The sequence below is a fragment of the Malus sylvestris genome, chromosome 17, assembly GCF_916048215.2.
Source record: "Malus sylvestris chromosome 17, drMalSylv7.2, whole genome shotgun sequence".
Classification (NCBI taxonomy): Eukaryota; Viridiplantae; Streptophyta; class Magnoliopsida; order Rosales; family Rosaceae; genus Malus; species Malus sylvestris.
Window position 1 is genome coordinate 7130715 of NC_062276.1, and position 15563 is coordinate 7146277.

At 35.3% G+C, this 15563-nt stretch overlaps 3 protein-coding genes across 5 annotated transcripts; 1 reads left to right on the plus strand and 2 right to left on the minus strand.

Annotated features, from left to right (window-relative positions):
* Positions 1-808: 808 nt before the first annotated feature.
* On the minus strand, positions 809-1397 carry LOC126612001 (uncharacterized). Its single transcript, XM_050280289.1, has one exon. It carries the CDS (start codon positions 1309-1311, stop codon positions 1045-1047), a length of 267 nt encoding a protein of 88 aa, XP_050136246.1. The 5' UTR covers positions 1312-1397; the 3' UTR covers positions 809-1044.
* A 4932-nt stretch (positions 1398-6329) lies between these two features.
* LOC126610476 (protein THYLAKOID FORMATION1, chloroplastic-like) lies at positions 6330-9223 on the plus strand. The gene is made up of 5 exons (XM_050278534.1): positions 6330-6676; positions 7270-7537; positions 8016-8232; positions 8407-8522; positions 8818-9223. The coding sequence occupies exons 1-5, from the start codon at positions 6478-6480 to the stop codon at positions 8909-8911; spliced, it is 894 nt and encodes a 297-aa protein (XP_050134491.1). The 5' UTR covers positions 6330-6477; the 3' UTR covers positions 8912-9223.
* An 85-nt stretch (positions 9224-9308) lies between these two features.
* On the minus strand, positions 9309-14448 carry LOC126610475 (diacylglycerol kinase 5-like). 3 transcript variants are annotated; one of them, XM_050278533.1, is made up of 13 exons: positions 14254-14448; positions 13653-13862; positions 12935-13057; positions 12705-12833; positions 12141-12226; positions 11708-11831; positions 11364-11412; positions 11071-11153; positions 10775-10842; positions 10609-10683; positions 10395-10476; positions 10166-10282; positions 9309-10071 (listed from the first exon to the last, which is right to left on the minus strand). In XM_050278533.1, exons 2-13 carry the CDS (start codon positions 13848-13850, stop codon positions 9748-9750), a joined length of 1458 nt encoding a protein of 485 aa, XP_050134490.1. In that variant the 5' UTR covers positions 13851-13862; positions 14254-14448; the 3' UTR covers positions 9309-9747. The 3 variants fall into 3 exon arrangements, with proteins under 3 accessions (XP_050134490.1, XP_050134489.1, XP_050134488.1); XM_050278532.1 differs by having other exon boundaries at positions 14267-14447; XM_050278531.1 differs by having other exon boundaries at positions 14213-14447.
* Positions 14449-15563: the final 1115 nt, after the last annotated feature.

Consider the following 15563-nt stretch of genomic DNA (forward strand, 5'->3'; position numbering starts at 1 on the left):
ATTACTTAAGTGTTGATTAACATGCTTATTTCTTATTGGTGACACATCATTTAGTCCATCATATGTGAGACTTTGTCATTCATATTTTTACACCTACCTTATATGTGTTGAATTTTTAGATTAAATATACAGACAATACTAATTCAGTGACATGGATATGTAGCAATGTGATTGTTGACACATAATTTAGTTTGTAAATTTAGTTTATAAATTTGGTTTACCTATCATTACTTAAGTGTTGATTAACATGCTTATTTCTTATTGGTGACACATCATTTAGTCCATCATCTGTGAGACTTTGTCATTCATATTTTTACACCTACCTTATATGTGTTGAATTTTTAGATTAAATATACAGACAATACTAATTCGGTGACATGGATATGTAGCAATTTTCAATGTGATTGTCACATGTATCAACTTCAATTCAAGTTCTAATGAATCTAAGTGGGTACATCCTCAAATTTATGGCTTGATGAATTCACCATGAGCTCCAATTTATGTCAACTAGCCTTCATGCACGCGCTTATGCGTGTGCATAAGGTATTTTTTGAATCACGACATGCTACACGCGACTTACACGTTTTAAATGTATTTATATACGTTAATTGATAAAAAGAAAGTCAAATATTGGAAGTAAATGAATAATCTTAGATCATGTTAGAAGAAACCCCTTAAGTGTAGATAATATCGTTTGTTCAAAAAAAAAAATCATTTGACAACTAATTTAATCATATTATTATGCGCGTGCGAAAGACCTTTTTTATAACCAACATTACACACTTATCATGATGTTTTAAACGTGTTTAAAAATAGAAAAAATAATATTTAATAAACAATTGATAGAATCATATTATTGCTAGCCTATAGTGAGGTACTAATAAAAAAATTAAAATAAAAACTGTACAAAAAAAAATTAATTATTAAAAAACACTATCAAAATGACAAAAATATCCCTACAACTATTCATTATTTTTTATGAAGCTTGTGACACAAAAAAACACTATTCATTTGGGCTTGTTGGCTTTATATAAAAGAAGATAATTAAGGCCCCCAGCAGCTCAGGTACATGACTTTTCTTAGAGAATCCTCAGCTGCTTGGTTCTTCTTTTCGGATTTCAGTTTGTTCAAAACCATTGCAGAAGACGAAGGCGATAGTTCCTTTGCTTGCAAGAAAGATCTCACATTGCTCTTGGCATGCTGGTGAACAGATCTCATGGTGTAACTCCATCTGCCGAAACCTTGATCTTTCAAAGCCTCAACAGCTCCAACGCTAGCCGCTACTATCCACGCTCCTCTTGTTCCACACATCTTGAAATATAAACAGAACAGAACAAACAGCTTAGTTCTAGTTTAGTTTCTTGGGTGTGAATATATATAGGAGAAAGATGAGGCTAAAACCAGATGGATTCAGAAAGGCAAAAATACAAAGTTGCTGTGGATTTGTATATTTCAGGAAGCTGGCTTTGTCCTTTTAAGTTTTTTACATATGAAGTGACAAATTATGCAGTGGTTTTCAGTGAAGAAACCAGGGGTCTTGCACCTTGTTTTTGCAAAATTTGATCAAAATAGTAACGGAAGGAGGACCCCAATATTGTGATCTCAGCTTATTTGTCTCAGTTGCATGCTATCACGCATCATGCCATCATGCCATCATGCACCCTTTCATCCCTGCTGTATATTCTAGTGATTATGGTCTTATCTCCATCGTTCAGTATGGTGTGCCTGATAAGTACGAATACAACCCATTTCGTGCTACTGTACGTTGTGTACCGGATCCGTTTTCGTCTAATCGAAAAGAAGGAAACAAAATAATCTTATCGAATCTGCGTTATGCTTCGTACCAACTTGATCCGTTTTGCCATTTTCAAATTACGGTTTCAATAATCCTATACTTACCTCTACTCAAGTTGCGGCCATGACTTCACTCATTTGTTAGAATCAATCAATATCATCCCATACATAATTTAGGATAAAAATGAAATGTTACTTGGTGATCACATTATTTACAAATTTAAACTCATCTATATATCATCAGTACCTTTTGAACTCTAAAAGCTAGTAGCCATTACTTCAATCAAGAAACCCAAAATTTAACCAATACCCGTTTAACATGATCCGAAAAGCCACACTCTATAAATTAACAAATTTTGTAAAAGTTAGAAGAAGCTAGGCAACATCAATCATGCCTTATCATCATCACATGTATTCTGAAATAAGGTTTCCTACCATCTATGATGCCGTGACGAAGAAGGTTAAAGTGGAAGAGAGACGGATCGCGTTACAATACTAAAATAACCATATGTATACTGTGCATGTAATGTACTATCTTCTCCTTATTATGCTAGAACTATGCAGTTGAGCTTTCTTCCTCGGAAAGAGAGTTTTGGATTCAAGCCCACATACGGGATGTAATTTTTGTTAAGGCAAAATAGCTAGTTATATAAATACTTGCCTTGTCATGCTCTGCAATTTTGTTCTTGACAAATACAAACTTGTGCATGAGAGGGTAATGAAAAAAAAAACTAGATTAAAAACCGTCATTTGTTTCATCCCATTTCATCATCTTTCAAAATTTTCTCTCTTTCTTTACTATATAAAAGAAATGTTTTGAGACACCAAAGAGACCATTCTGTACTTCACTTTTATAAAAGTACAAAAGAAAATTTATACATACTGTAGGATGATATTTTTAGAGTGTCAATAACAACTCGTATAAAAAACACATAATATTTAACATTGCACGGGGAAAGAGGGAAGATCAAGATCTTGATTCATACAATTAATCCAACAAAATTAGCTGTACATATTATTAACACTAGAAAACAAAAGGACTAGTAATACAGATCGATGACCACATCACCGCATCTGCATGGATCGTCTAATTAAACACTAATTAACAAAGGTTAATTGGGAGTTGAATTTCCAGATATTTATTAGTAGGTAATTAGGAATAGTACTTAAGACTCATCGTCTCTCATGTATTAGGACCCCAACAACTCAAGTACATTACAGTCCGGAGAGATTCCTCAGCCTGCTGTTTAAGCCTGCACTGATGATCACAGCTGCTGGTACTATTCTTGTTGTTTACAGCACCAGAAAATTCTGTGGCCAATTCCTTGCGACATGCCTTGCCTTTAGACGCTTGGTCTCTATTAGTGCTTCCTCTTCCTTGCATTGCTTCTGATATTTGAATCATTTCAAATGAAAGTAGTGTTTTAGTCGTTTGGGTGTGGCTTAGAACTTGGGAAACCAAGTTTCATATATAGGCAGAGAAAAGGTCATTAGCATATAATAGCTGCAAAATTTTAGTGGAGTAATTTAGTTTGACTGTAATTCAAATTAATAATTAGATATGACTTTATGAATCTTTCCAACCTTCGGAAATGTGAACTGCAGTAGCAAATGTGAACTGCAGTAGCAAAAGCACCTGCTGGCCCTCTTTTAAAAAGTAAAAAAAGATATGAATTGCGATCTGTAGCTAGCCGAGTGGAAAGTAATCCACATGACATTGAGAGTGATTCAAATATTAAATTACATTGAGGATCAGGGAGCAGCATTGTGGTGTTCCACTTGGCATTATATTTCCGTATTCGCTTCAAATTTATAGCAATCAACAGATCAAACCATTTTTTTTTTCTCTCACTTTGCTTGTTTATTTTGATGGATTCCCAAGCTATGCTCCTCTTCTCGTATACAATATATGATCCTATGGTTTAATTAAGGAAATGGTTGTGGACTGAAACTAAAAAACAATAGGGTGCACGTTCCCTTCATCGACATTGGAGCAAAGTAAGGCATATTATCACATGGGTGGAAGATTAGCATATACACGTTTAGCTCTGCAAGGATATGATTGATACCTAACACACTTCCTTTAATATCCTTTAATTTGCTTTTTAAGTATTGGATTTTGTTTACTACTTTAGAAGCTAATCACTAGATTCACTACCACTCCACCCCATTCATCTTTTTTTAATTTTTTTTAATTTTTTTAATTTTTATAAATTTTACTTTTAGGAGGAGGAGAGAAAGTTTGAAACTATTATAATAATTTAGAAGATGAAGAAATTTCGAACTCGGAATTATGGGTAGAAACCCAACAACCTATTTCCTACAATATTGAACCATTCATGATTATCATGTATCATTTGTTACATATAATGCATAGACTTAAATTTATGTATATTGATGACCACTTAGCGAATAGATAGCCATATCTACATCTGTGAGAGCAACATATATAGAAAAATGTGTCAACAATGTGATTAGTAAATATGGTTTGAATAGCAACACTTTATTCAAAAAGTAAATAACTGTAAACTCGAATGGGGAAGCCTACTACCCTTTGTTAATCGTTTTCAATATTGGAAGGAAACTCAAAGTTTGGATACCAACTTTTTTCTATCAAAACATGGAAATAAAATAAAACTTAAGATTTAATGGTATAACAACAACAACAATACGTTAAAAGTGCTTTTGAGCTTAATGTTTTAGACAAATTAATGAGTTTTCAAAGTGGCCAAATTTAGTTGAAAATTAGGTAAGAACTAATAATCAAGTTACTTATATCAATATCAGTCTTCCACTAACTAAGTTTTTATTAGTATTACAAGAGATCTCAAAGTCAAATCTTTCTTTCTGAAACGATAAATAAGAGAGGCTACCACATTGTCCAATAAAAATGGGCAATGAATGATTCTAGTTCCTATAGTTTGAGCAAAATTTCACTTTCAGTTCTTGTAGTTTCAATTCTTGCGATTTCAATCTTTGTAGTTTATTAATTGTTGTTGTTTAAGGACAATACCTTAATTGTGGTTTTGTTGGTCACTACTACTTATGTGACATATGTAAAGGTGGGTTAGTGTTTTTGCATTTTTTTTTCTTTTTTTTTTTAGCAATCTCTAATTTTGACTTTTCAATGTCGTAATACAACGCACACACTTCTCAATTCGCTAATTTCTTAAATTAAAAAAAAAACTCTAAGAAAATTATTGTCCCTCAATCACACAATTATTAAACTACAAACCTAAATCGCAACATATTTTTTTTAACAAACAATACACTAAACGGGTTAGCAATAATATGGTTCAAATTCGTCATTGATGATAATCAAACTTCAAATCTCTCATTTACAAGTGAAGGTTGCAACAATTAAAGATCAAAGTGAAACTTCACTTAAACTATAATAATCAAATCATACTTATCTATTATATATAAAGAGAGAAGAAAAGGTGAATAGTGTTTTGGTGTCACCAAGCTTCAACAAAAAAAAAAGGACAAAAATTCCCCCAAAACAAAAAACTTCAAAGGCATCCCAAAATAAAGCATCAAATAAGGTAGGGGCATTTTCGTCATTTTAATAGTATCTTTTAATAATTAAATTATTTTGTGATTTTTTTTTGTTTTTGTTTTTAATTAGTACCTCATAATTGGCTAGCAATAATGTGATTCAATTTATCTATTTTTAAACATGTTCAAAACATCTTAAGAGATGTGTAATGCCGATTATAAAAAAGATCATTCACACGCGGATAATAATGTGATTAAATTAGTTGTCAAATGATTTTTATTTTTGTAACAAACAATATTATCTATACTAAGGGGGGAGGGAGGTGGGCTTAGCCTCACAATAGGTTAGCAACAATGTGATTCAATAAGTTGTTTATTAAATATTATTTGCACTATTTTAAACACGTTCAAAACATCTTAAGAGGCGTGTAATGCTGGTTATAAAAAAAGTCTTTCGCACGCGGATAATAATGTGATTAAATTAGTTGTTAGATGATTGTTTTTTTTAACATATAATATTATCTACACTAAAGGGGAGGGGGTGGGCTTAGCCTCACAATGGGCTAGCAATAATGTGGTTCAATCAATTATTTATTAAATATTATTTTCTCTATTCTTAATGTAAATTCTATAGAGACCGATTTTATTATGTGAATTCAACTGCTTTAATTGGTTTATGAGAGATTTCTTCTAGCATGATCTAAGATTATTCATTTACTTCAAATATTTGACCTTCCTTTTGTCAATTTACACATATGTATACATTTAAAACGTGTTAGTCGCGCGTAGCACGTCGTAATTCAAAAAATACATTCTACATGCTCATGAGCTTGTGCATGGAGGCTAGTTGACCCATAAAGGGAAAAGAAATCATAGTCTTTGCCAAAAAATAAAACGGCCCGGTCCAATCCAATTCAACCCGGCCCATTAAAATATCTCTCTCTTGTAGTGCACCGCACGGCACTGGGCACAAAATTACTGGCTCACAAATCGTATCAAACACTGGATAAGCAGCCCTTCCTTTCGTGGACCTCTATCTCTCCCACTCCCACACTTCTCAACTACAATTAATATATAAATTAAAATTCTAAAACCCACGAAATCTTCTCTCCCTCTCCACCATGCTCAAAATTTTCCCGGAAAATTTTCAACGCTAAATTCTCTCTCTCTCTCTCTCTCTCTCCAATGGCGGCTGTTGCTGCTCTGTCTTTCTCGGCACTCAGTCCATGCTCTGATAGAAAATCGGTGGTCTCGTCCACTCGGAATTTGGCTTCCAACGCCGATGGCCTTCGATTCCGTAGGTGCATTTCCAGCCGTAGCGGTGGAATTCGAGCTTCGAGTTCGAGCTCTCGCATGGTGGTTCATTGCATGGCAGGATCGTCAGGTGGGTTTTTCTTGGTTACTTGTTTGATGGCATTTAATCGTTTAAATTTGCTGCATTTTCTCGGGAACTTGACTGGATCTTTATTTTATATGTTTGCTGCCAAAGCTTAATTTATTTTTAAAAATATTGTGCATTGAACAATGTTTAAAGTATAATTAAGTTCGATCTAATTATATTTAATGCACTTTCTTTCTTGCCAAATTATGGTCGTTTTTGTTTTTTGACAAACAACAAGATAATTACACTAAATTCATTTAACTACGAGCCGGTATTTGAACTTGGATGCAGAGGGTGGAGTATGGCTAAACCTTTGTCTGCAAATTATGGTCTTTTTTGTTGAAAGTAGAATTTTGACTTGCAGATATGGAAAGGAAGGATTTTTATTAATCATTTTGTGTAATCCTGTGAAACAAGACGAATGGGTCCTTAATGAATGAGGCTAACTATACTGTAAATGTTCATATTCTTCAGCTGCTCAGCACCGGTTTTCTGTTTCCGAATCGATATGTTTGAGTTGAATCAGAGTTTTTATTAGTCAAAGTTTTGTGCTTAACATTTTTGGTCATTATGTGGTATGATTACTTGATTTGCAGATCCTCCGACTGTGGCGGATACAAAGTTGAAATTTTTGAAGGCGTATAAGCGACCAATCCCTAGCGTTTACAACAGTGTCCTGCAGGAGCTGATTGTGCAGCAACATTTGATGAAGTACAAGAGGACATACCGGTATGATCCTGTGTTCGCTCTTGGTTTTGTCACTGTATACGATCAGCTCATGGATGGATACCCCAGCGATGATGATCGAGAGGCAATCTTCCAAGCGTACATTAAAGCGTTAAATAAGGACCCAGAGCAATACAGGTTTGTCACTTGTGTTTTATCTTCTTTAGGGATTTATTTTCTCTGTTTTCTGCCGTGCTTAACTATTTGAAATGCAGCAATGTGGTATGTAAATTGTGACGATCACATATTATGAGGTTAAAAAAATATGAAAACTGAGTAAACATATTATGAGGTTGAAAAAAAAAATGAAAACTGAGTAAACATATTAAGTGGCTAATTGAGACTGATATTGCTATGATGCAGTCCTTTATGTGATAACCAAGGAATATCCCATTAAGAAGATAGTTTCTTTTCCGGTCATCGGAATCATACTAACTTCATAGTTCTACACCAGAATTTCCTAGTTTCTGGCAGAAGGTTGATTGATAAAATAATGTGCTTAAGATGCTGTAGAAAAAGAAAATGAATCCTAATTCACATATGATCAATCTCTTTCTAATATGTTTGAGATAAGTCTCTATCTTGATTAGATAAGTTTCAATGCTAAGCACTACAGAACTGATGCACAAAAGTTGGAAGAGTGGGCTAGGGCGCAAACTTCCAGTTCATTAGTGGAGTTCTCATCCAGAGAAGGAGAAGTTGAGGCAGCACTGAAGGACATTGCAGAGAGGGCAGCAGGAAAAGGAAGTTTTAGCTACAGTCGTTTCTTTGCTATTGGGCTTTTTCGTCTTCTTGAGGTGGCAAAAGCAACTGAACCAACAGTATTAGAAAAGGTTAGACTTTCCAGTCCTATGAACATTACGGCTCAATGATGGATATTCGGCCAAGTGATTAGGTTACTGCATTTTGAGCTTGTTTGAGTTAATGATTGTTTGGATTCAATTATTCAATGGCCTTGCACGATGATAGCAATGATTGAGCATGTACACTTTGGTTCTGTTCAACAGTTATGTGGAGCCTTAAACATTGACAAAAGAAGTGTGGACCGGGACCTTGATGTGTACCGCAATCTGCTTTCCAAGCTGGTTCAGGCCAAAGAACTGCTAAGGGAATATGTGGACAGGTAACAAATCCCAGGATCATAGCAGTTATTGAACTCGTAGCATTACATGTGATATATAAGATAAGACATGATAATAATCCTCAAATCGACTGATTTCGTAATCACATTTAATACGACATCCACCAATTGACACTTTAACATCATACCGGTTGATCCCCTGTACTGCCTAACATTAAAATTCATAGCTCCAGTTCGATTATCTATAGCTTAGGTTGTAGTTTATGATCCAAGGACAGGTAAGCTTTTGTGCTTACTGCTCTCCATCATATTTGAATGCACTGAATTTGGCTTTCAGGGAGAAGAAGAAAAGAGAAGAACGGGTGGAAACACAGAAGGCCAGTGAAACAGTTACGAAATGTTTGGGGGACTATGACTATGTTAGCCAGTGATCGGAGTGGTGGCTCCATCAAAGCTGATCACTCTCCGCGAAGCTGAAGATCCCCAAATCTTTTAAGGTTTTTGAGGTAGAGTTGGAGTTTTTATACTTAGACAAGTACCTTTCATCAGCTTGTACGTTTGCAGTTCTAGTGTATTGCTTGCAGTGGTGATCCAGCAACAGCCTATGTACCGACATATCTTACAAGTTTGTTTCTCATCAATATCTTTTGTTTTACTGAAAAGAAGTGTATTATAGCTTGTAACTACAATTCTCGATGTGCAAAATTTGGATCGAGTTCCCCATAGTAAAACTAATTTTCTCATTGTCTCTCTCTGTCTTTCTCAAGACGACAACAAAAATGGCGTCAGCGCAGTAACCGATTCTCGATTTAATTCACTGCCATTGGGTTTGAGAATAATTATTTGCATTCATTCACATAAATCAATCATTTACAGCTAGATAACAATGGGGTTGCTAAGTAAGAACCCTAGAAAGCACAACAATACTGATAGAAAGATCTTCCATGGATTCCTGCTAGAAATGTTACTAGGATGATTACGAAATTCCAAAAGAAATCTCACTCAATCATAAGGGGAATTGGACAGGACTGAGAAACAAATTACTTCGGGCTGGTTTGGTATTGATGTGCTTTAAAAAAAAGTTGTTTCTGCTATGATGTGAGAATAAGCTCGTTTTTGCTGCTTCACGTTTTCAGCTTTTTTTCACCCAAAAGTGTGAAAATAAGCTGTTTTTAAGTGTTTACCAAACACCTTTTTGAGCTCAGCTTTTTTTTATACCCACTTTTTATAAAATCACCTCAGTACCAAACCAGTACTTAATAAGAAGTTAACTGAGATGCGAAACATCAATCTCTTCCGGGAGCTTAAATGTGTCTGCTGCACCAAACTTCTTATACTCTGCCGATTCACGAGTTTCTTCATCATCCCAATCCTCTTCCTCATTTCCCTCGCTGCTGTGTGACTCAGGATTGTGAACGCTTTTAGACCTGCAGCCATGTCGAGCAAGAATGTTCACCTGGTGAAGGTGAGATATTTCAACCATGATAGTTTCATCATCAACTGGGAGGGGTTGCTTCCAGGGTTCCCCGTCGATCCTCATGTACGTATGATCAATTGCACCCTTGTGAAACTCAAAGCGAATACGGTGGGCCTATCATTGATAAAAAAAATAATAGTGTGTAAATACCCAATGCTGGACGGTACAATTGATTTATGAACGTAGATTTAACTTCTTGATCAAATACCTGGGCAAGACGAGTCCCATGTCCCTTCGGCGCAAGCAAAACAAGCCCATGCCATGCATCTCGAAATCCAACAACTTCAACAAGACCATCGTCTACATATGCTGGAGTAAAACGTCCCTGTAAAGTCATAATCCACCAAATATGTTAGATTTGAGAAATACCAATATAAAGAGTATTTCAACTACTTATCTAAAACAAAAGGAGGAAAGGGGGAGTGTTGTGAACTAACATTATGCCTCCTAGCCGGGACTCCCCAAGGATTAAATCCACCAGAAAAGCTAGGCAAATTGAGGATCACAATTGACTTGATACTGGACATAGAAACAGAAAGTTTAATAAGACATAATTGCAAAGGGAAATCAAACGTAAATACATCAAGTTCCGGAGAGAAAACAGGGGGAAACAAACAGTGCAAAGAAATTTGCATTGAGCAAGCAATGTACTTTGGAGGAATTTGGAGATCTTCCCATTGGCCATGGTTTTTCATGATCTTCACCTTTGCGAACTCCGCTATGTTCCTATTTCAAGAGAGATAATAAACTTCACATTCAGTAAAGAATGTTTTAGAAAGCGATTCCTTGCTGGACGGGCAATTCTCTAGATGCTCACCGTGAAGTAGATTGAGAAGGAGAAGAAGAAAACCAGCCTTGTGAATGGGTAATCTTTGCATAAGTAGCCTGTATTTAGAATTAAAAAGACACAGGAGTAAGCATAGTTTACTGTATATGACACATATAAAAATGAGCTAGAATACCCTGATCAACAAACAAGCAACCTTTTAGCTGATGTTAATATTATGAATTTGTTACAAGATCAAAATAGTTTTCATTCGTTTACTACGTGATGTCCATGCGTTTACTACATGATGTCCATGAACAAAAATGGTTTTTGCAGAAACTCCATACCTGATTGGTTAACTGATTTTTGAACTTTTCGGGATGCAGCTTTCGCTCAGTATGAAACGCATATGATACTTGAGCATCCATTCCTAAACACAACCACAAACATGTAGAGTTCATTTCAGAAAACACAGTTGAGTGAGAGAAGATATTGATAAACAATTAATCGTCTTATTTTGAATGTACAACGGTGGGACTTAAATGGACTGACAAAAGGAGAGATTTACTAGAATGATTAAGATAGCTTTGCAGATTTATGTTCAAAATACTTGACAGGACTCCAAGGGAAGAACTCCTACCCATACTGAAGTAGTTCCAAAATCCCCCACGAAAGGTATGGCACCCTTCCTGCAAAACACCGAAAGTTTGTGCCTATAAAACATCCCCAAAGGTTTGTATCTAACAAGAAAGAGAAGAGCTTTGAGCTTAACAAAAGTAATGCAATCATTTAAAGTAACATTTTGACATGGAGCTTAATTTTGCAAAGAAAAAAAATCAGCCACCAATAGCAAGCGGACCCAGCTCCTGAATCTTGGCTTAGCAATAGCTGATTCTATCTGTCTGCTAATCCCTGAGACTGGTTCTCTTGGCTAATGAACCAGATAAGTCAGAACTCTACTATATTGAGAATAGGGATAATTACCACGTTCAGCTCATTTGAATCAGAGACACGGCCAAATGCATGCAAAGAATGTGGTAGGTCAAGAGGCGCAATGGGATCACACGGACCTTCTTTTGGTATCCTCATCCTCATGAGAATGTGCCAGCTATATCAGAATAAAGAAGGAAAAATAAAACTAGAACTTTCATTTACGGGAAAAATGAGAGGCAAATGGTTAAAACTACAAAGAAAATGCACTAATGACCTAACGAGAAAAAGAGTGAACAAATTAGTCAGAATACTTCATCACTCCATCATATGGAAACAGGTAAATCTAAGATATACGAACAATAAAGAGTAGATTTAAAATGATGAGATCTGATCATTTGACACATCTAGCAACAGGGCTGTGAATCTACAGAAGGTGAATTTACAAAGTTTAAGATGTGAAAGGAAACAATGATGACTGTCTAACCTGTCTATTTTCATTTCCTTGGCTCTCTTTACTTGGTCCAAAAAATGCTTCACAGATTGAGGATCTGTCCCAGGATTCTTCTTCCCCTGTATATTAGCAAACAGCACGTCATGCATGCACGATTCTGGCGATCAATTGCTGCATTTCTTACTACCATGACAATCACAAATTACATATAACATTTAAACTTCAATGAAAAAATGGAGAAGTTTTCTCCTCAATTTACCGATATACACAAATATATATACATATATATATACATACATACATATATATATATCAATGAAAAAAGAACTACTGATATAAAAATATAACAAGCATGTATAAACACAGAATTTACTTGACTCAGATTGTACACGATTTGCCTCGCTTCACAGTTAAGAAAGACAAGGGAAAAAAGTACGAGTCTTAAAAAGAGATGAGTGCAATCAAAGTTGTAACTACCGTCTGCCTGCATAATGTCAAAGCATATTGTAATTTGCATGCAGTACAACTCAACCAGTCTTCCACATATGAAATATCCATTTTAAGACAACAAAGACATCGGGACAGGAAATTCCTTACCCATCCAAATGCAAAAGGAAGATTGTTTCCAGTTCCCAGTGGTACAGTGGCTATTGGCGGCGAATGAGATAATCTGAGATCAGAAACAACTCCAAGAAGCCAACCAGCAGTTCCATCACCACCTGCAACCTAGAGGGGCAATTCATGTCAGAAACATGAAAAGGTAACATCACACAAGGTCATGAAAAATAGAAAATTCACACCACTAACGTTGATTTAATTCGACTCACAATGATTCTCAAACTCTCTTGAATCTTTGTAGCGACTTCATCTCCATTGCGCTTGAGCATTTCAAGATTCGCATAGATTTGGCTCAGCACCTTATCAGGAGCCTCTTGCCCCAAATCATAAACCTAAAAATTATTTAGTTCAAGGTCAGGTTCATAAAAACTTCAAACTAAAACCCAAACGTTATATTCAACCAAATATTCAAAACAAGAAGAGTAAATTGTAGCTATGGTCCCTCAACTTTAACTCAATTGAAGCAATGGTCCCTCAACTAAAAATTCATTACTATTGGTCCTTCAACTCATCAAAACGTGCAGCTATGGTCCCTCAACTAAAAATCTATAACCATTGGTTCCTTAACTTTAATTTAACTGGAGAAATGGTCCCTTAACTTTAACCTAATTGTAGCAATGGTCCTTCCAACATAACTCGTTTTAACAAAAATTTTGACGTAATTGACGAAAATAACCATAATTACACACTTTGATGAGTTGAGAGACTCTAATTATATAAATGGTTATTCCAACATAACTTATTTTGACAAAATTTTGACGAAATTGATGAAAATGACTATAACTACGTATTTTGAAAAGTTGAGAGACCAATGGTAATGGATTTTTAGTTGAGGGATCATTACTCCAATTTGATTAAAGTTGATGGACCATTGCTACAATTTACTTAAACAAGAAATCTAACAACATTCAACCCTATAGAAAGTACCTGATTTTCGTTTAGAAGGGAACGGTATGTTACAAGAAGATTCCCACCAAGCTGGCCACCACTTTTGGAGTTGATAAACACTAAAACCGGACACTGCGGTACATCAGCAACATGTTCACTCTTTGATTCAGGCACTAGTACATACTTAGGAATTCTGAAATCCTTCAAGAAATCCTCCCCAAAGTGAGAATTTGCCATTATGCCTCTTATCTGCACTACAAAAATCATAATCAGTAACCGCGAAAAGAGCAGTTTTCTACAACCAATTTGAATTCGTGTCCTCCGAAAATACAAAATTTCACAAAACTAATCCAATACCATGCAATTTCATTGGTGATTAATCCAAGGAAAAAAGGAATTTTTTTTCATTGGTAGTGATAAACAAGTTGAAAGATTCAGTCTTTGCAGGATAAACATATATCAAATGGCACAAAAATTTACTCACAGAAAACCCATTTGGAAATAGAATCAGAAAAGTGCTGGAAATTCAATTTTGGCAAATGATAAGTACAAAAAAATGGAAAATTTATCTAGTGAGTTTAGGAGAGTGAGCCTCTAACCATGATCCAAATAAGCTAGAAGAAAAGGGTATCTAAACTACCCAGAAACTGGACCTGCGGGCGGTAAAGTCGATGAAATCTCGGATTTCCAGAAGGCTTTTCGGATCGAAAAGGAAGAACCCAAAAGTGCAGAGGAAGCGCGCAATGGTTGACTGGTTCGTGAGCTCAGAAGATTTTTATTCCATCGTGGAAACGCGAAGCGTGACCGCAGCCCTTAAAACGTGTTCGAAATTATTGCGGGGAAGGAGGGCGGGGAAAGTTTCTTGGAATGGAATTTACTGCTATCTTTATTATTTAGGAGCGCGGTATTCACACTTCTTTTTTATTTCTTTCATATTTTTTTAGTTTTAGCTTGTTCGAATAAATTGAAGAACATCAATAAATATAAATTAACGAGATATGTGAGAAATAAAAATCGGTGTGTAGATATCACATCCCTTTATCTACGTGTCGATTTGAACGAGTGGGGGAAAAGTCCGATGGGAATGGATTGGATTCCACTTGTGATTCATTTGTGGTCTGACGTGTCGGATTGGATTCCACTTGGCATTTTTAGTGGGGCCAATAGCTGTACTCGTTCTTTCCCACTAAGATTCCCACCCCAATACTTGACAAAGTAAGTCACCTTTTGGTCCATTTGTGAACACGTTTATAGAGTGTACTATAACCGACGGAATTATCCACGATTGTATGTGAACGATTCGAATGTCCAAATTTTTAAGTCATATTTCAAATTTTATCATTTCAAAGATTAAATAAATGCGAACACATTTCTACATTCGTGAGTGTAATGTTACAAACAAAAAAAATGTGATAGCTTGCGATGTCGCATGTTTTGAAGTATCATCAAGCTATGTTACTTCGTCATCACTCTTCTAAAACTTCTACATAGCGCCATCTAAGTCTAAATGGTTTGTCATCGTTCTGATTAATACCTAGGCGTTTTAAAATTAATAAAAGGTGTCTAGACCTGTTGAGGCGTCCGCTTAGACCCGCTGAAGTTGCGACTCACCTAGAGATAAAATATATAAATTTCATTTTGCATTTTATTTTTTCAGTAAATTGTGAGAGACTTGTTGAATACTTAAATAAACACACATTATATGTTTGTTCCCCATGTTTTCATTGTGTTATGGTACTTCATAATATATATGTCATTTTATTTTGTAGTTTATGATAAAATTATATATATATATATATATATATATATATATATATATATATATATATATTAAGTATAAACAGACACTATTTACACGAAAATATAATAAATTTACTTAAATCCACCTAATCCACCTAGGCGCCCGCTTAAGCCCCGCCTAGCCTCCTATGTGCTAAGTCCTAACCCACC